At 52.6% G+C, this 20,794-nt stretch overlaps 1 protein-coding gene across 2 annotated transcripts in view; it reads left to right on the plus strand.

Moving 5' to 3' along the window:
- The first annotated feature begins 4,223 nt into the window (after positions 1-4,223).
- The window catches only part of ZFAT (zinc finger and AT-hook domain containing), a 128,396-nt gene continuing 111,825 nt past the window's right edge, over positions 4,224-20,794 (plus strand). For both annotated transcript variants that reach the window (XM_024572202.3, XM_053930164.2), the window contains exon 1: positions 4,224-4,417. In XM_024572202.3, the coding sequence (XP_024427970.2) occupies positions 4,399-4,417 (19 nt within the window). In that variant the 5' untranslated portion in view covers positions 4,224-4,398. The remainder of the gene's footprint in view (positions 4,418-20,794) is intronic.

A 20,794-nucleotide genomic window follows, 5' to 3' on the forward strand; every position in this document is an offset into this window, starting at 1 on the left:
TAAGAGCAGACCCAAAAGAGAAAGATGAACTCCGTCCCAGGTGCACTGGAGGAAATCCCAGCCTCTGGGTCCGTGGTGACTGATGGATTTTTGGTTGGAACACAGAATCCTTCAAGGTGACTCAAATGGCAGCTGGTTGGGGCTCCCTGTCTCAGGCCAGGTTCACCTGCTTTGTCAACAGGACTTGGAGGCAAGTCCTTGCAGTCTTTACCTCTGTGTACCTTAAATCCCGGGCACATGGTGTTCTGCCTCAGTTTACAATTAACTTCATAATGCATCATTAGCCTTTCGTTTTAATTAGCAGGGCCATAGGACAGCGTCCTCTAGCAGCCACTCTCCCAGCACACTTGGCTAATGCATGAAGTCACAAAGCCAATCAATCACCAAACTCTCTCTCTCCCTGGTGATTTGTGAGATCACTGGTCTTGACCCACCCTTCCTGATTTTCATGCAGTTCCTACTCTTTCTGGAAATCTCTGACTTGCTTATAGTAAGCTCATCTGCTCTTCTCCCCTTATATAGCTGTAGCATTTTATAAACAGATATACAGAACTTCAAGTGAAAAGTGAACCCCCTGTATGCCAAACTTACCTACTCACTAAAATAGCCTATTTTTACCCTTTGAATTACAACTAGCACTGTGATTACACATTTATATGTGTGCTTCAACACATGTAACATTAACCTTTCCTTTTTATCATGGTTTTCCATAGACTCAGGCTGAACTTGGTCAACAAGGGTAGATCGAGTTATCTTCTGTGACAGGCATGTTGTCACCAGCTGGCCAGAGGGACACCCTTTCCCTTTCCCCGACTCCTCTGTCTTTTCAGCGCCGGCCCAGGGTTGTTTGCAGCATCTTGGTTTGCCAGCAACAGCGACACGTGTCAGGCCGTCCTGATTCTCCTGGCTCCCAAACAAGGTCTCAGCTCTTTTGCAGGGGCCCTGGCTCCTGCTAATGAAATACTCTGCCAGGACCGATATGTGGGTGCAGAGGGGAAGTGGACTGAAAAGACAGAACAACGAAAGGTGTGCTTGCTCGGGCCATAATTATCTGCACTGTGAGACTGCTTGTATCGCTCTACCAACACTGTACTTTCTTTCATGCAATTTTATAAAGATTTTATTTATTTTTAGAAAGAGGGGAAAGGAAGGAGAAACATCAATGTGAGGTTGCCTCTCGTGCACCCGCTACTGGGGACCTGGCCTGCAACCCAGGCATGTGCCCTGACTGGGAATTGAACCAGCGACCCTTTAGTTCGCAGGCTGATGCTCAATCCACTGAGCCACACCAGCCAGGGCTCTTTCATTCAATTTTAAATGGACTCTATAACGTGCCTACTGATTTTTTAACACTTCACTCAGACTGATCATCCCCATCTCTGACTTTATCATTGCTGTGTACCTCAAGGACCATTGTTTTGAGGTCACCTGTATGTATTCTTTAACGAGAAAGCACCTTATGTGTACAATTAATCTGTTTTCATGTGAATGCATATGTGCCACATGGCTTTTAGACATAACTATAAAATTATTAACACAAATACAATTATGTAAAGTAACTGCTGACTTGTCACTAAATGCCACCTCAAGTTGACACATTTATTGACACAAATTCATTCATGTGTGGGCTGTCAGAGGCTGGTTGCCACCAGCGGGCCCTCTGGGAGGCTGAGCTCCTCTAGGGACCGTCGAGGAAGCAGGATGCCATTAATTATATAATTTTGAACAATTTACATTTAATTCCACTAACGCCTTTTCATTAATTGAGGGCATTGGAGATACTCCTGGCAAATGAAAAGAATAAAGATGGTTACTGATTGCAATCACCCAGCAAAGTGATGGACGAGCCAAGGGTGGACTCATCTCTCCATTTGCAAACCTGGTCCCTTGGAAAGGGACTTGGTCATTTCTGCACGTCTGTGGCCAGGACGGTTTTCAGTGTAGCAGGTGCTAAGCGACTCTTCTTTGGATGGAGAAGGAAGAAAATGATGGAGAAAATCATAGCTGTCCCAATAACCCAGGACTGTCACCCGAAGTCCACAGTTCCCTTTTTTTAAGATTTGACTCTGATACATTCTGAGATAATGGGGTTTTGAAACACTTTCTAAATTGCTTCATTTCCAAAATTCACTGTGGTTCCATCCAGGAGCAATCCATCTGCTAATCAATAAATAACATTAAATGCCACTGCAAGAAAGGCATTCAGCACAAAACCAATACTGTCAGCAACCCAGAGCAACTCCAGTTTCCTGACAGAAATCGATCCACAGCAAAATAGTGATTATTGTCAATATTTATTGTTCCAGAAGGAAGAGCGTGTCAACGCGGCGTTCTGACGGGTGGCTCGTTTCCAAACGAGACAAGTGTTGGGCTCCACTGAGCATCCATCTCCCGATGAGGGTGAGGTGGGCATGTCGCGATGACCCAGCGTTGCCTTGGACGTGGCTCTTGTGGGGTGTGGCGGGCCATCTGGGTGCCTCCCGGACGACAAGGCGATGATGTGGGAAGAACACTGGGCATGGAGAGACCAGTTCCACACCTGGGCCTTCGCCGACTTCCTGTGTGATCTCAGAGAGCACATAACCGTTCTGAACACGCCTTTCTGCATCTGCCAGAGAATGATCCTCCTCTGGGCCGGTTTCGCCCATCAGTTAGTGGTGGGGACGAAATGAGGGGCAGCCGGCAGAGCTATCTCTGAACGTATATTTAACTGGCAAATTTGGGGTCTGGTCCTGACTGCTTACATCCCGAGAACAGGATTAAGGACCAAAGTGGAAAGGCTCCTGAGACATCGGATGCCATCAACCTGCGCTCACTGTTCTCAGAGTTTTGTTCCTGACAACCAGGAGGCAGTGGGCGTGAGCGTGAGCCCTCAGCAGCCTACTGGGCCCTGGGTGCTGGCAGACACGGACAGCAGGGACCCGGGCCAGGCTTCTCCTGGGCTCATGGAGCTCATGGGGCGAGGGCTGTGCAGACAGGTAAGTGTGAGGGGGGTGGGGAACACAAGGCGGGCGCGTGTGAGCAGAGCCCTGGAACGCGGGGCACAGCCGCGGGGCTGTGTGACGGAGAGTTTCTTCAAACCCAGCAGCAGCAGAGGGCAGGTTGTTCCAGGATCAGACACGACAGGCAAACGGGGGCACTGCAGGAGAACTGTAAAAATAAATCGGTCTCCCAACCTTCTCATCACTTGAGGTTCCCTTTGACATTTTTTTTTTTGCTTTGTTCCTGCTCCATGTGTAACTTAAAAGAGATGTGCATAGTTGTATTTGAAAAGAAAACTTACTACTACCATAAATGAAAAAAACCCCTATTATTTGTTATGAACAGAAGATAGCCTTAACAATACAAGCAACACAGGCTCATTAATTTCTTGAATAAATAGCTGTCAGGCTCCGTTCTAGTTTCTGGGGCTACAGGGGTGAGCGACGGACAAAGGGAAGCAAATGAGAAAAATTAATGTCGGGTCGTAGTAGATACTATGAAGAAAACGGTGACCCAGAAGGGTTACTTTAGAGGGGGTGGTCTGGGAGGACCCCCTTGGAGATGTCATCTGAGCAGAGACCTGAAAGCGCCTAGCTAACCAGCTAACCACTTTAGTATCGAAAACCGAAAACAAGGCCATGACTTCTCAACCAGATACTGCTGCGGGCAGGAGGCTGTGCTGACTTGCCGCAAAGCAATCCTGAGGGCGGAAGGGAGGCACGTTCTCAAGGTGGTTCCAGGTTTGTTCTGTCTGCACGGACCCCTCCAAGTCTGGTACCTTCAGGTGAAAGCATCCCCTTCGCTTCGGGAAACGGGAAACGCTGCAACCTGAGAGGGAGTCAGGCCGAGACCAAGGACTGACATGGTGAAGTGAGACCAAGTACAGTTACTTCGCTGCCCCAGGGTAGTTAGTTAGGAAAGGGACACCAACTCTGAAGGCTCCTTCCAAGTCCAGCCCCATCGCTGTACACCAGGCGGGTCCAAGCACTGGCTGGCAGGTAGCAGAACTGGGGAGACTCCCAATCCTGCGATCCGCATTCCAGGACTACCGACAGCCCCTTTCCAGACATGGCCCAAAACGCGGAGCGGCGGAATTTACGGATCGGGATACGAAGCGTGGCCCCCGGCGCGATCATGCGCAGTAATCCGAGCCAGCCAGGCCGCGCTCGGCGCTGGGGGTGGGCCATCCGAGGCGGACGTCCGCTACGCCGGCGTCAGCACCCCGTGAAGAGGAGGGCGAAGACTCCATCCGCCATGTTGGATGCCGCAGATTCGCCATAAGCTAGACGGCTCTTTTCTTAAAAAAATAAAAATAAAGAGCGAAGCATCAGCGGGGCGCCCCGCTTTCTCGGTGGGCACGGGAGGGGGTCCGGAAGAACCCGAGGCTTTTTTTTCCTCCGCGGTGGGGGCGTTGCCATGGAGACGCGGGCCGCAGGTGAGCCGGGCTGGGGGTTGGGGTGGAGAAGAGGTGGGGGTGGGGCACGGCGCAACTCGCGAAGCCGCTTCGAGTTTGGAGTCGGGAAGAAGCGCGCAGGCCTCCGGGCGGCGGAGGGATTCGCGGTCCGGGGCGGAGAACGGACGTAGCGGCGTCCTTCGACAGCACGCTCAGTCACTGGCAGTATACCGCTAGTATCCCGCCGCCTTGGGTTTTTATTAAAAAGAAAAAAAAAAAAAAAAACAAGGGTGCTAGCGGAAAAGGGGAGACGGCGCACGCGCGTACTCGGGCCATTTCCAGGGCAACGGGTTGGGCTGGCGCTCGCGCCAGCGACGGCTAGCTGGGGAAGACCCGGAGGGAGGTTCGAATCCCAACGTTGCCAATTTTACGACCGAGTGGTCGTGCCTCCTTTCCTGGTTTCCGTTCCTTCCTCTGTGAAATGGGTAGCTCCTTTAGACCACGTACTCGGCCAGGATGCTTTGAAGGGACAGGATTCAATTGAGCTACTGAAGGAAAGTTTGTGTCCTAACGAGGAGGCAATAAACGGGAGGGATTAGCGTTGCAACTGTGTAATCGTGTATGAATTGTAATTTACCCTCTGCTGCTGCCGCCAAGCTCTGCGGGGGCCTTGATTCCCCTCTCCCACACGCTTTAAAGTTAAGCACAAATGCTACCTCCACCAGGCAGCCCTTTCTGGTTTTTGGCCTCCCAGCAGAGGCAGCCTCCTGGCTGGCTGGATGCAATGGCGTGATGGGCCTTTCACTTCACACCAGGTGCAAGTCCCTTAACCTTGAACTTGTCACCCTTCCACACCCCAGCACTGACCTCAGGTTTTACTGCTCAGTTCTCCCAAGAACTCTAATTTGGGTGGCATTTACTGATGGGGAACAAAAGTTTAGAGAGGCCCATTTCATCCACTTTTTAAATGGCAGAGCTGAGGCTTTCAAAATCCACTTCCTCCCATTTGGGATGAAGTCCAAACTCCGGTCTGTCCACAGTCAGGGCTCAGTGTAAATGTATTGGATGAAAACATGGATGCAGACCCGCTCCCTCACCACCTTCTGTCCCTGTGGGTCTGCTTTCCTCGAAGAGCCCGGTGCCCCTTCGCAAATGCAAACTTAATATCCCTCGGACTTACCCTCCACAACTCCCCCTCTCCAGCTGCTTCTGAGCCTGCTGATTCATCCTGAAGCAGCTATAGTGTCTCCAGAAGACTCCAGGACCTTATATTTGCTGGCTGTTGGGTGCCTTTCCCCCATCTCCAGGAGCACCTTCCCCGGGCTGAGTTTACGACAGTTGCTGTGGATGGTGCCCTACACACCAGGCGGGGCTAAGGAGCCCTTCCAGCCTTGGTCCTGCCCTCATCCTGCTGATGTGTCTTATTCAGGCGTGGGTGGCGTGGAGTGACAGCGGTCGCACCCCTAGCCAAGAGTGTCAGGGCTCTGAACTAGCTGGCCACACTTTCCTAGGTCGATGTGAAAACGTCCAAACCTGGAGAGCACGTTTACAGTAATGTATTTGAGCCAAACAGAGGACATGCCTGGAAGCAAGACCTCAACAGGCTGAAAAAAATGCTTCCAAGAAATGAGAGTTTTCAGCTCCTTTTATGCGTTTGGAATTAAGGAGGGAATGCAAGGAAGATGACGTGAACACGTGGGAAAAAGCCAGGCTGGGGTTGGCTTACTGGGTGGTTAAGGAGATCACCAGTTCTTTTGAGGCCCCTCGCACTTTAGAAGGAGGGTCTGAAAGGGGCCCCTGGAGGGTAACAGGACTGGCTTAAGGCAAAGATAAGCCTTTTACTAAAGAAGTTAGAGGCCTAGGGCATAATCACCCCTCCAGGCCTGCCCAGTTAGGGATTGGAGATCTCGCCCAGTGAGGTTGCTTTCCCTGGAACCGAAAAATCGTGACTTCTTGGTTTGGGGGCCCCTCCTCCAAGTCAGCCAGCCAACTACTGATTCACAACGTGAATTGCCCTTCTCTGGAATTGGCAGTTTTAAAAAAGAAAGCTGGGCATTTGCAGTAGTTTCCTTTCCTTTCTGGTAATAATAAATGAGAAAAGACCACATTTTTAAATTAATTGCTGTCAACCTGTGGTCAACTAACTTCTGAAGGTTCCTGTTTCGTTTGGTTATATAATTGAGGAGAGGCAGCGCAATCACTAGCGAGACAGGGTTGCAGAAGGTCCTCGAGGCCCAGCCTTTAGGTGGTAAACTAGCTGAGACGTCACTGCTGCAAATTAGATTTTTTACTACCTGGTTCCCTTCTCAGCTGGCTTCTCCTTTTCCTTGTAAAATGGTTCCTGTTTACTTTGCAATTCACATACCTTTTCAAAGATAGCCATCAGAAGTCTTTGGGTTTCCGCCCAGGGCAAGGGCAGTCAAGAATTAGAAATATTAAAAAGAATGTCCTCTGTTGCATTTCCTTTTATAGATAGGTCCATGCCTGCCACCTCTGAGCATCTCCCCATCCAGACGGGCTGATTTAATTACGTGGAAGGAATTTAGCCTAGAGTTAAGTTTTCTCTTTGTTCTCATCTGTTTATTCTTTTAAGATTCCACTGTTTTTGAAATTTCTCAAGGGCAAGTGTCAACTGTGAGGGCTGGAACTGTTGGGAGGGTGGAGGGAAGATGTGCTCTGGGTCCAGAGATCTGCAACTCACCAGATTCCTCATTCGGGCAAGTCCGGGGACTCTGGGAACGCTGCCTCTGCTTCCTGCTTCCTGCTTCCGCAGGAGCCTTGCCTGCCCCTCGCCCTCCCTACTTGGACCCGACCTCTCTCTCCATTGGGTAGCTCCCTGCAGTGTCACCCAGTGGCTTCCTGAACACATTTGTGGATGGAAAGGGGGATAGAATTTAATTCGTAAAAGAAAAGGAAGTTGCCCTGGCCAGGTAGCTCAGTCGGTTACAGTATTGTCCGGATAGGGGTCTGTCTCTACTCAGGGCGCAGACAAGAAGCAACCGATGAATCCGTAAATGAGTGGAACAGCAGATTGATGGCTTTCTCTCTCTCAAAAAAAAAAAAAAAAATCAATAAAGACAAAAGAAAACAGTAGTCTGAGAGTGAAGCAAGTAGACATTAACACTTATTGTAGGTTTGAAGTTTTTCCCTCCCCCCTGTTTTAAGAACATAAAATATATAGATAATTGAGTTTCCTGATAAAAAGGTTATATTTGGCATATCGATATCAAAACTGGGGTTGTAATATGGGTAACGGGCTTTGTTGTTGTTCTTTTAAATCACGTAACAAGTGGAATTGCAAATTGTTGAACTCTGGATTCTGGCACCTTCTGCCCCAGACTGGGTCTGGGCTGAGGCGGGTTGGGCAGAAGGGAACAAAGTCATCAGGAAAACCACCTGCAGTTTTTGTCAATTCACCCCTTTGCTCTCTAGGTGGAGCCACGCGAGAAGTGCCCACGGGAGGGGCTTGATCAGGAGTAGAGTTTGGTGGCAGGAACTGGCCAGAAGGAATGGAAAGACATGAGTGGGTAGGGACATGATTGGGATGTGGTGACTGCCTCCTGGCTCGTGTCCAGGGCCAGGGTCAAAGGTGAAAAGAAGCCAGGAGACTGCTGTGCCCTAGTCCTCTGGTGATCCCCAGGAAGCTGGTCTTGTCGGGTAGGACAAGAGTCCTGGTTTGGACATTGGACATTTGGTTGGATGGTTCCATTGACCTTTGGAGGTTGGAGCCTGAGCTGTGGGCTGGAAGGACTACAGGTGTGAGCAGGGCATCCTTTGCTCTCCTGTCTTTATCTTAAATAAGAACTCCAGGGCTCGTCTGAGTGAGCGGTCCTGCTCTCTCTGGCCCTCCAGTGTCTCTCGAGGTGGCGCTCTGTGTCCCTTTCACCTGGTCTCGCCTTTTCTGCTGCTGCTGGTCTTAGGTAGTTCTGCCTGCGTTCTGACCCGCTCTGGTGACTGGCTCTTCCCCACGGTCCCGAACGGTGCTCCCTCTGTGCGGTCTGTCGGGTGAGAGGAACATGCGAAGTGAGGGTTCCGTGGCTAAAGACTGGGTGTGTCGGGTGTTGTGGGCGCATTTCTTCATGAGGGTGTCTCAGAATTTCTAACGTGCCCTCTCCCTGCCTTAACCATTTGAGATCAAGTGGCAGATGTAGTGCCCTTTTACCCACTCCTGAATACTTTGTAAAAACAAGGACTTTCTCTTACGTAACCACACTGCAGTTGCCAAGGTGAGACAGTAACGCTGACGCAGTGCTCTCCCGAGTTCATCAGCAGAAATTCATAGTTTGACCCGCGGTGTTCTAATAACTGTACATAAAGCCGAGGGAAGTCCTGGGTCACGCACGGCACTCAGTGGTCGTGCCCTGCCCCCTGTTTGTCTGGGGCATTTCCTGTCTTTGTGTTCCAGGAGATGCATAATTTTGAAGAACACAGGCCAGTTATTTTGTAGAGTGCCCTTCCTTTGGGCTGTGTGTGACGTTTCCTCGTGACTGTGCTCGAGTTCTGCTGTTTGGGAGGAATACAGAGAGGCCACGCTGAATTCTCGGCCATCCCGTCAGGAGGCCACACAGTCCTCTGTCCCATCGGGGGTGATGCTGCATTCGAGGTCAGGTTCTTTCACGTGAAGTTACAGTTGTTCTCCTTTGTAATGAAAAGTCTCACAACTAGCTACTCGGACCCTGTGTACTTGCTCTGCTAGTCCTCACTCCCAAACTCCCTTCCCTCACCAGCGTTAGCGTCCACTGATGGTTCTCGCGGGAATCAGTTACTACCCTGGTTGCTGGGTGATTGGTTTCTAATTCCATCCTTGCTTCTGCATCTGCCAGTTGTCCTTCTGTGTGACCAAAAATGTCCTCTTCTCCTTCGCCTACCTCTTTATATTAATGCGAGCTCCTGACTTCTCATTTCCGTTAGTGGTTTATAATCCTTTATCATTATGTAATCTAGCACTGAAGGTGCCGTCTGTGGCCGTTGGAAGTGCCTGTGCCACACCCTCTTTCTGGGAGCGCCTGCTTACTCCCCGTGCAGCGGGACAGAGCTTTCCGGGCTCTGGAACGAGGAGACCCGGCTTCTTTTTACAGAGAATGGTGTTTAGAAGCCGTGATCTGGGCACGAGGTGAGCGCGGTGTTGCTGGGGTGTGGTGACTTCTCAGCCTGCCGGGTAAACACAGCTGGGAAACAGATGTGTGTGTGCGTGTGAGAGAGAGGCATGCACAGAAGTTCACACCTGCTCGCACATCTGTGTCTGCTTTTATCTTAGAAACCATCGAGTTCATACGGATCTTTCCAATTCTGACCCAGTGGCCCAGGGTTTGTTCTCCCCTCTCCCCTTCCATAGTTGTAACCCTCTTCCGACAGAGAGCGCACCGCCTCCCACTGCGCACGGCGTAGCCGCGGGCTTGCTCAGCCCTAGACCGGTGCAGGGTCGTGTCCGCAGGAGGAGCCTGCTGACTGAGGTTTAGTATTTGCCCACGGTAGTCCCCGCCTGCCACGGCCTCCCTTTCCGCAGTCTCAGTTACCTGCCCAGAGACAGCCGTGGCTCAAAAATATTGAAGGGAAAATTCCAGAAATAGCCAACTCGAGGGCTTTAAATTGTGCACCATTCCAAGTAGCGTGGTCAAACCTCGTGCCGTCCTCGGGACGTGGACGGTCCCTTTGTCCACATCCCCGCGCTGTGGACGCTCCCGGCCGCATCTCGGTGGTGGGATCGGCTGTCGGGGTGTCCCGGGGCTTGGGTTCAGATCCCCCCGACTGTGATAACGGCCCCAAAGTGCAGGAGCGGCGACGCTGGCCCTTCGATGCGCCAGAGACCCGCTCAAAGGGCTTTTTAAAAGTGAAAACGTGGAAGTCCCAACTTGGAGTGCAGCCTAGGGCATATGGCCAGTGACGCTGTAATGACTGTGTGGGGCTGGGGGGCACCAGACTTATCCGGGGAGCACTTGGTAAAGTATACAAACCTCTAGCCGTACGCTGTGCACCTGACACTAATACGAAATAATACTAAATGTCAAGTGTAAGTGAAAAATTAAAAAAAATAAAAATTCTAAGGAAACATGCATTGGTGTTGGTTGCAATGAAAGCTTTCTCTTTGAAATTAAGAATAAAGTAAGAATGCTTTTAACTGTCACTTCTATTTCCCATTTTATTGAAGATGCTAGCCAATGAGAAAAACCTAGCAAAGGGATAGAAGTTGAAATAAACATATAAGCGCTGGCCGGTGTGGCTCCGCAGGGTGGAGCGTCACCCTGTAAGCTGAAAGGTGGCGGGTGGGATTCCCAGGCAGGGCGCACGCCTGGCCTGCGGGTTCCGTCCCGGTCGGGGCAGGTGCGAGAGGAAACCGGGCCACGTTTCTCTGTGACGTTGATGTTCCCCCCCCCCCCCCCCCCCCCCCCCCCGTCTCCCTCCCGTTTCCTCTCTCTCAAATCAGTAAGCATGCCCTTGGGAGAGAATGAAAAGAAGAAACAAATAAACAGGTAACATGTATTGCTCACAGAGAACATGACTGTGTATGGAAAGTATCTGTGAAGAAAACATTAGAATTCCTAAACAGGAGTCCTCAGCTCAGCGAGGAAGAGAGCCTCGAGTGCTGAGTCTGCAGAGGTATCTGGTCACACTGCGCATGGTGCTTCGTGGCGCTGAGTGAAGATGGAAAAGACGTTAAGTCTGTGGGTGGAAGACACGAGCTGAAGGTGTGTCCCGACTGATGGCAGCGTGTCGTGCCATTTGAGCCCCTACGAGGACTTCCGGCAAGGCATCCCCGGGAGCAGAGGACACCGAGACATTGACTGCCCGTGAGGGGCAGTGGCAGGGACCCAGGAACGGGTCTGGCCTCTTACCTGACACTGTCACACAGACGGTGAGCACGATACAGCGCGCTTTCCAGAGAGACTGCATTCCCGTAGCTTTTATTGCAGCGTGTGGTTACAGTTACTCTGTTCGGTTAGTTACTCTCGTTGATCGCTTATTGTGCCTGATTTATGAATTACACTTCATCACACGTACGTGCACAGAGGAAAAGCAGTACACGCAGAGTTTGGCACTGTCTGTGGTCTCAGGCATCCATGGGCTCTCAGGCCGTGTGCCCTGTGGACAAGGCGGGGCCACTGTGGGTCTCTTCTTCTCGTAGCCTGAGGCCTGTGGCGCAGCCAGCTTCCCGAGTTGCTTGGGTTTGTCCCCCCGCCCCTCCCGTGTCGGTGCCCTCGTGGATGGGTGCTTCTGTCAGATAGGTTCCATTCACTTGTTTCTGTCTGTGTTTCTTTTCAGGGTTTCCCCTCACGCTTGTTTGCTTATTTATTTTTTAACTTCTTTAAGTATGTGACTTTTTGGATGGGTTATATTTCTTGTATTTAAGGGAAAGGAGTGAATTTTGCTTCTCTTTTTGTGGGGACTCCGGCATAGGAAGTGGCAGAGACGCCCAGGGGGAAGGCTTCCCAGGAGGAGTGGAAGACGGATGTGGGACTCCCCCTGTGCTCTGAGCTTCCATCTGGGCTCTGCCCACCTGCCCCTTCCGGGGCACCTGTCTTCCAGCCCCTTTGTCTGGGTCTGGTTTCTCTTCCTCATGACCTCCATTCCGGATGCCATGTCTGTTCCCATGCTGTAGACAGGACTCCAGGACCAAAGAGGTCAAGTGCTTCCCCTCTGCCGGGTCGGCTGGCGGCTGTCCCCCCCGCCAGCTCTGGCCTTTCTTCCCGCACACTGCCTTTTTGGGGGGTCGGAGTTTCAAGGGACTTGGTTAACTTGCGTGTTTCTCAGGGCTTTTCCCGAGGACACACTGGAAATGATCTCGTGACAGGAAGTGTAGCGTTTCTCTGTGTATTGTAAATATGTTTATTGACCTTTAACACTGATCTCTTTAAGCTTTTAACTGTATTTGGAATTAAATGATATTGATCGTTTCGGGGGGGGCAGATTTAACAAACATACCATTAAATACTTGATTACAAATTGTAGTGATTTCTACTAAGGTGAATATTGCGGGGTGGGGGGCGGGTGGGCAAGGGAAAGTAAGGGAACCTAGCTTATATTGAAGGGTCTCTAAGAAAAGTCTCTCTGAGAAAGTGAGGTTGGAGCTGAGACTTCAATAATCAGGCTCCTGAACTAAAGCACAAAAACCAGTCTGATAACCAAGAGCAGGCGCCTGCCAGTTCTCTCCACTTTGCGGAAAGAATTTCAAGCACGCAGCTCAGAACCGGGTCCCTGAGGCCTGTTCTCCTTTGCCCTTCACTTCCCACTAGGGGACATGCATGCCAGTGGACCCATGCAGGTCACATGGGAGATGCCCCTGTCTGCAGAGGTGGGGGCTGTGAGCTGAGCTGGGACTGTGGGCCCCGCCGGAGTCAGGGCCTGTCCAGCTGGGCTGGGGACTGGGTGCTGACCACAGGAGAGAAGTCCGGGGGTTGAGTGAGGCTTGCAGATGCTTACAGGGCTGGGTGGGAGCAGTGGCCTTGCCGGGGTCGCCCTGCAGGTGCACCAGCTGGAGCTGGGTCTGGGAGAAGGGTGGATTGCCTGCCCTTCTAGAGCTGCCCAAACACAGTGGGGGTGAGGGTCAGGCAGGGCTCTGGGGGTGAGAGCCCCCAGCCCCCCACCTCTGGCCCCAGATACTGGCTGGGAGGCTGGACCTGCTCCCTCTCTATCCCTTCCAGGGCAAGAGTCTATGAAATCAGACCACAGACAATAACACTACAGTCACTTAAAATTAGTGTCATCAACAAAATGGAATTATTTATGTTCCTGGAGGGCAGGTCTGTGCCTTACTCATTGCTAAATGTGCCTAGCATACTGTGTGATTTATTTTATGCACTCATTAAATGTTGAGCTACGAGATTAATGAACAAAATAAGTTAAAACTTTTTCCCCCTCCAATCAGAACAGAGTGGCCCAGGTATTTGGAGAATGAATACTTCTAATACTTGTTTCATATCTCAGTTACCAGGAAGTATGGGCCAGATCATTCTGGTAGGGTGTGGATGGGAGCTGGTAGGGTTTAGAGAATTCCTTTTTTCCCAGTTTCTCTTGCTTAAATTTAAAGATCTCTTCTGGAATTAAAAAAAACCTTAGACATGTTTGAATATTAAAGAGCAGTTCTTTCTCCTAGAATTAAATGTTTTTAAAAGATTTCATTTATTTTTATTTTTGGAGAGAGGGGAAGAAAGGGGAAAGAGAAGGATAGAAACATCGAAACCAGAGAGAACCATTGATTGGTTGCCTCTCGCACTCACCCTGATGCGGGGACGGAACCCGAAACCCAGGCATGTGCCCTGACCGGGAATTGAATCAGTGACCTCTTGCTTTTCTGGATGACACCCAACCAACTGAGCCACAGTGGCCAGGGCTCTCCTAGAATTAATTGTCGAGTTCAGAACACTTTATAACTGAGACTGGCCTCAGCCTTTTGTAATAAATAAAGTGCATATTTGAAGTCTGAAGATGAATTTGCATGTCTCCGACATCTGCCTTCAGTTCCACCCAGGCTGTTATTTCATCTCTTTGATTACGGCCCCGCGAGCCCAGAACAAGCAGCCAGCTTCCGAGCCTGCAGCAGTAATAAATGAAAACGTGTCTCTCTGTTCTCCTCTGCACTAGCAGTGTGGACAGGGACTCTGGTGGGGAAGTTCTGAGTTTCCTAATTCTTCCCCTTCAGAAGTAAGAAGCATGCATCAGCCGCATAAAGGAACCAAAATAGACCAAAATAACAAAACTGGAAGCTCAGGGCCTGGTGGCAGAGTGGCTGCGGGCATTGCTGTCCCCTCAAATCCGCTGTAAAATGGGAGGGGACTTGGCACATTCTTTTATAACCCTTACCCAAGGATACCTTTATTGATTTTAGAGAGAAGGGAAGGGAGAGGAAAAGGAACGTCAATATGGGAGAGAAACATCCATCAGTTGCCTCCAGAATGTGCCCCGACCAGGGGTCCAACCCACCACCTAGGTATGCTCCCTGGCCTGGGGTCTGACCCACAGCCTTTTTTGGTGTGGGGGTCGATGCTCCAACCAACTGAGCCACCCAGCCAGGGCTGCACATTTGTTTTATCATGGTGACCCCGGAGACCTGGGCACGTGAGAGGCACAGCGAGTTCTGGGGCCAGCTTGGTAATTGTACAGGGCAGCTGTGGCATCAGAGGGCTCCCTGTGATTGGTGGGGGGCTCCCCACATCCTAAGAGGTCCCTGTATTTCTGTCTGGGGTCTGCTGGCACATGGAGAGCGGGCGCTGTTCCTGCTTCCCCAGGGAAAGGCCCGACCTCCGGCAATGACAGTGTTAAAGGCGAGCCTGCTCCATTGCCAGGGCTCTTGCTTTGAGAGCGCTTAACGATGACTTAAAAACATGCCAAGTTTTAACATGGAAGAAATGTGGATGCATAAAATTAAAATGCCGCTATTGGCCCAGCCTTAATTATAGCTGACACCCAGCATTTCTCATGTTGTTTTGTTAATCCAGTTTCAGCAAAGGAACACTCATGGGATTTCTCCTTTGCATTTAATAAAAATGTTAACTTTGTGAGCTATAGAAGTCGGCACATGCATCAGCGTTTCATGAGATGCATGATAATAATGCCACAAATTAGGGTGAGCATGTGTGGGAACTGCTGCCCCTGAACCTCGGAGCTGGGAGAGCACCACGGAGATTATTTGCTGGTGGGGGTGGGAAGCAGGAGGGCGGGTGCGGAAGGAGCCCCTCCAGGCTGATGGGGACATGGGTGCTGGGTGGGGCTGTCCTCACATCCTAGTGTTGGTCCAGGTGGTCTGTCCATCTGCGTACATGTTGGCCTCTGGGTGAGACTTGAAGACCAGATACTTGAAGTGTAAAACACTTGAAGGCCTCTTCTAATTAGGACCCCTCATCTCTCAGAGGGGAACACTGAGGCCTAAGGAGGTTCAGAGTCTCAGTACACGCCATATTGGAAGTGAGCTGCCAGGGGTGGGGGACCCAGGCCCTGACCCAGGTACACTGCCTCTGGAAGGACAGTTCCTGGGGTGTGGGGGTCACTGATGAGCTGGGCACATCACAGACACCATGCCCTGCCACCCTCGATGGCCCTGTGCAGATGAGCAAGTGTAAGCTCAAACGCCAAGTACACGAGCAGGGGTCGCAGGCTACAGGGGCGAAGGCAGGTCCCAGTCTGGGCTGCAGGGCCGCTCTTCTCTCTCACCCCACTGTGCCATCCTAAGTAAGAGATTCACTTGTGAGTCCGAACCTACTCTTCTGCCAGTGTCTTCCTCCAAATTCACCATTTAAAGTTGTAAAATTTGACACGTACCTTGTATGTACAAATGTGTATGAAATAGAGGTGTGGCTCCATGCATGTTCACAAACATGCATGAATTCCCCATGTGACCAGCCAGAGCTCCACCTCCCCAAAGCCCCCGGCTCCAGCTCCCACCCAAGGGTAACCCGTCGCAGCTCAAACAGGTCCGAGAAGTCGTGCCCCTTTCCCCTGACTGTGGCTGGAAGCGCAGGCCGCTGAGCCACGCTTCCTCGCTCGGCACCGTCTCTGTCGCACAGAGGGGTGTGCGTGTGGGAAAGCTCCCCCTAAGAGGTGAGACTCACTAGCGTGTGCATTGAGACCTGGCCAAGCAAGCAGGGCCTGACTGCCTCCATCGTCTGTGGCATGGCCAGGCCTGGGCTGCAGGGACAGATCCAGCCTCAGCAGCACTTCACGAGGTGACCCCTGCCTAGGGCCTCGAGCAGCCTGGGTTCGCCCCTGCTGCGGGTTCCCCTGCCGTGTGACTGCGGCCCTCTCCCCGGGCCCAGCTGACTCATCTTAACATGGGGAAAGCAGCCCCCTTACAGGGCTGATGTGAAGGCCAAACGGGTGGCAGCCAAGGATGGCTTCGGGCAGAGGTAGGGGTCAGGGATGGGAGCCCTCTTTCCTGCACCCTGCTCAGCCCTGGTAGCGGCTCCTCAGTGCGCGGAGGGTGTAGTGCCCTGGACGGCCACCAGGGGGAGCCGCTAGCACGTGTATGTGCTGCCCAGGAATGCCAGAGGCCCTGTGCTTTCTGTATGGGTGACAGCCCTTGTCTTTGTTTTCTGCTGAAGTAGCTGTCCGCCCTGGGCATGGTGGTCCCCTTCCCCTGGCTCCGGACCCGGTGCCGACCTGTGCAGTGGGTGTGGTCCCTAAGTGTGTGGTCTGGGTGAGTGCTAGCACCCACCGCCGGTCCCCCCATCTTCCAGCTCACTGCTGCCCTGAAATGAATTGCTGCAGTGAATTGTTAACAGACTCCGGGAGCAAAGTCCCCCTTCTGGTGTAGCTGCTCTTCTTAGCTGTGATTAGTTGTGTGAAATGTCCCTGTGACCGTGATGCCAGCTGTGGGCTGGGGACCACGGCTTGTCTTCCTCACAGTGACCCCTGTCCCGTTACAGGAAAGAGCACATTATCTCCTGGCAGGGTGCTGGGCGCTGGGGGGAAGGGTGGTGGGGTGGGCAGAGGTGGTGGTCAGCTTGGAAGGTCAGCTGGGTCCAGTGTGGGCTTTTTAATGTGTCTGGCTGGGGCTCCTTGGCAACTCACTCACTGTCTGTGCCCCAGCTTCCTGCTCCATAACGTGGGGTGATGGTGGTGGTGGAGGTGGGGATGGTGACGGTACAGTCCCCTCCCAGGCCACTCCACAGGACAGCAGGGAGGATCCAGTGCAGGCACAGATGACACTCTGTGTGAACACAGGAGGGAGCTTAATATTATCCTGCAGCCAGGGTGGGTGGGGAAGGTGGGTGCGCCACTCTGAGCCGTGAGCTCCTGAAGCTTTTCCTCCCCGTGGCCACACGTGGGAGTTTCCCCAGAACACGCAGCTCTGGGAGCTTGCCTTCCCCTGCCTGGCCTGCCCGACCACGGGCCCTCTGGTACCTGGGCGCCATGCTCGCCTGACCCAGAGCTGGACAGCGCACACCCACCCAGTAGCTCATCGCATCGAGTGTCTCCTGTGTCAGGAACACCTCTTCCCCGTGGGTTCTACATCTGTCTCCCTCCCTCCCTCCCTCTCTTTCTCTCTCTCTTTCTCCCCTCCCTCCATTCCTCTCCTTTCCTTTTTTACCCTGAATATCTGCACTTCTCTTTACCTGACATGCCAGCATGAGGGGACGACAGGTGGAGCGCAAGTCGTAGCGTCCCCTTCCAGTCCTCCCCGGCCCAGCCAAGTGTCTAATCAGCCTCAAGGAGAAACACCAAAAACTCATCAGTCGTGAGGAAACCTCTTTAATTGACGGCATTTAAAAATCAGGAGACTCAGGACCCAGATTCAGCCTTCCCGCCCCGGTGACTGCACCTGGGAGGTCGCTGCCCTTCCCCACAGGGAAGGCTTTCTGGGTGCCTTGCCCTGGCCTCTCTCTGACGGGCCTCCTGCTGGGGAGGCCGGTGCCCCTTGCCATCCCACGTTGGGTCTCCGAGGACCGGGAGCTGCTGTGACTCTCCTTGGCTGCTGCGTGCTCCAGAGGCACCCAGCTCGCCTTGAGTTTGCGCTCCCCATCTCTACCTGAAAGGCTCTGCGAGGGGCACTGGCCAGCCTGCGTGCGTGCCCGGCCTGCAGGGGTCCCCTTCTCTTACTGCTCTGCCTCCAGCTGTCTCGCCCAGGAAGCCTCCCCAGTGCCGCAGCCACAGGGAATTTGTGTTCTCCACGCGCTCCCTGTGGCAGGCACGTGGTTGGAATGTCCTGGTATAGAGCCCTGCACACCATGCACGCCAGTGCACTCTGCTTTCCTGCCTCGTGTTTAAGCTGCTTGTGAGCGGACTGAGTAGCTCTGGAACCACCCAGGCTTGAATGTGCTCTTGTTAGGCAACTTACAGCTTCCTCACCTGTAACCACGTGGGGTGCCGTCTTCATAGCTGGCTTGTTAGCAGGGCCGGGCACAGCTGTGCAGGTGGCACACTGTGGGAGGGCGCCGCGTTGATGGGGACCCACTTCATACGATGGATTTGCATTCGTTAGGACAGTTGTCAGGAACTGGCAGTAAAGTGTCTTATTCCAATAAAATCATAATATCGTGACCACTTTCTGATGGGGAGCTGGGATCTTAAGGAAGGGGTGCATTTTTCTGTGTCTCCCGGGGGGTGCCCCTTGGGCTGGCAGCGGCCCTGCTGGTGGGAGTAAGTGTGACCAGGGGTGTGGAAGCACCTGGCACTCAGAACACGTTTGCCTCCTCCCCGCTCTGGACATCAGGGTGTGACGGACTGCTATGGCGTCACCCCCTGCCCCGGAAGGGGGGCTCCCAGCCCGACCGTGTGTGGAGGGTACTGAGTACGGAAATGTGGCCTGAAAGGGAAAGAGCCGGAGTCGGGGGTTGGGCTTTCCCAAGTTCATGTCCAGCCTCCCCGCACTTCCACCGTGCTGCACCTGACGTGGAATCTGGAAATGTCACCGAATGTCATGACTCACATTTTCACATCTCTAAAATCAAGAGGCATCTTTCGATCGGTGTGATAAGAGGCTGGGGCCCCTTAGTTTACGTGGTGGTGTTTCCTTATTCAGTGGCGTGCGTGTCAGAGCAAGTGGTTTGCAATTCAGCGCCTCCCGAGGTGGCTGTGTCAGATGGGCGGCAAGGCAATAGTGAAACCCATTCCACGGGGCTGTTGTGAAGGTTAAGGAGGCCTCGCCTGGGCCTTGCGCGGCGTGTCGCACATGGAGGGTGTTCATCTTCCCCTCTGAACCCCGTTACTTGCTTACTGCAAGTTCTCGGTGAGTGTGGTGATGGTGATGATGGCGATGACGTTGCATGTGGTCCGTAAAAGAAACTAGTTGTAAGTGGAAGGACAGCTTTTTGTCCCAACCCAAGCCTCTTTCCTGAAGGTAAAGGAAGCAGGCCTTTTAAATCGTGCTGAGCTCTGCCCCGTGAGACTGCGTTTGTTACGAGGGCCCTGATGGCCATCGGGCTCTGCGCTGTTAAAATGCTCCCGTTCCTGTTGGGAAGCTGCCCGCCCTCCTGAATTTAGTAACTTCTGGGCAAGTGGAAAACACAAAAACAAAACTACAAGTCCGAAAGCATTTGCCACCCCACTTCTCATCAGCCGGATAATTTAATAGGAGCCGAGCTTTGGCCGTGGAGCTCTCCTTACGGTTAATCAATCCCGGTAAAAAATAGTCACGGAGCAGAGAGGATGATTTATACTAATCAAGGGCAAGAAGGGAGGGAGTTTTTTTTTTTTAAAGCTGTAGCTTTTAAGTGAAGTAATTTGACCGTCTGGTGATGTAGCTTTATCTTCCTGTGGTTATTGATAGATGTCTGGCACGGCTGTGACCCTTGGTTGCTCTGGCACTTACTGCGTGCCCACTGTGTCCCCGGCAGCACCGTTGTTGGGGGAAACGGCCCTGGGCCGGGTGGGGCTCCAGCTACAGGTGGTACACGCAGTGACGTGGATGGCACCCCGCAAAGGCATGGGGTGCAAGGCAGTCTCTCAGAGCTCGCGTCTCTCCTCCATCCTGAGGTTTGGGGAGGCAGCACTCAGGAGCAGACCAGCACCAGCTGTCATGTGTGCCTCTGGTGCCCAAAGGAAGGGGGGGACCTGTCGGAGACCAGCAACCCTGCCCAGAGCTTGAAGGGGCCCCATCAACCTCCTGGGACCTCCCAGCCCATCCCCGTGCATGGCCTTCTCCCAGGAGGAGTGGGGTGAGAGGCCCTCATTTGTTCCTGGGTCCCCAGGCAGGGTGACGGTCAGTAGGGGCATGTCAGAGGTCACAGACAGGACCTAGCTGATTGCAAGCCAGCGTTTGGAAACCAGGACTTGTTTATTTTAAGGCTTTCCTTTTTAATAGTACTGAGTAGCAGATTAAAAACCAGCACATAATTCAGAGACATTGAGCTCTCAGACCCCAAACTTCTGTGGTTTCCCTTGTGCCGAACACGTCATTTTCTTTTGAATCCTTTTGTTAGGACAAGTGCATAGTAATCGGGCCTAAAAATGCGTCCAAATTACAGCGTCTTCATCATGATTAGCTGACAACATAATAACGGTGTTGCAGGGTGTAAGACACATTTTTGCACGTGAGCCTGCTGGAACAGTGAAGACAGCTCCTTTGCTGTTATCTGGCAGATGAACGGTGCCTGGTGCTCGGGGAAGGCAGCCTGATCTGACACTGGCTCCGCGTGTGCGGGCTGTCTGCTGTCTCCGAGTGGCTCTGTGACATCACCGGCCCTGGGGGGCAGTCACAGATCCTGGGCAAGAGCGGACACCGTGCCCTCTGCCCGGCTTTTGCTCTTAAATAAAGATTGCATCGTTGGCAGCAAAACAGCCTCACTCCTCACCGGTGCTGGCCCTGGGAGGGTCATGGGGCTCTGCGGGGGCCCTGGGCTGGGTCGGGTAAAGCCGGGCTCCACCTTGACCCTGCGCTTGGCCAGCTGGCTGTGTGGCTGAGAGAGGTCTGCCTCTCTGAGTGCCAGCCCTCCACCTATAGAGGGCTCATAAGCCTGGGCTGGCCAGGAGGCAGGGACCGCCTAGGCT

This window comes from Desmodus rotundus, chromosome 8 (assembly GCF_022682495.2).
Source record: "Desmodus rotundus isolate HL8 chromosome 8, HLdesRot8A.1, whole genome shotgun sequence".
Classification (NCBI taxonomy): Eukaryota; Metazoa; Chordata; class Mammalia; order Chiroptera; family Phyllostomidae; genus Desmodus; species Desmodus rotundus.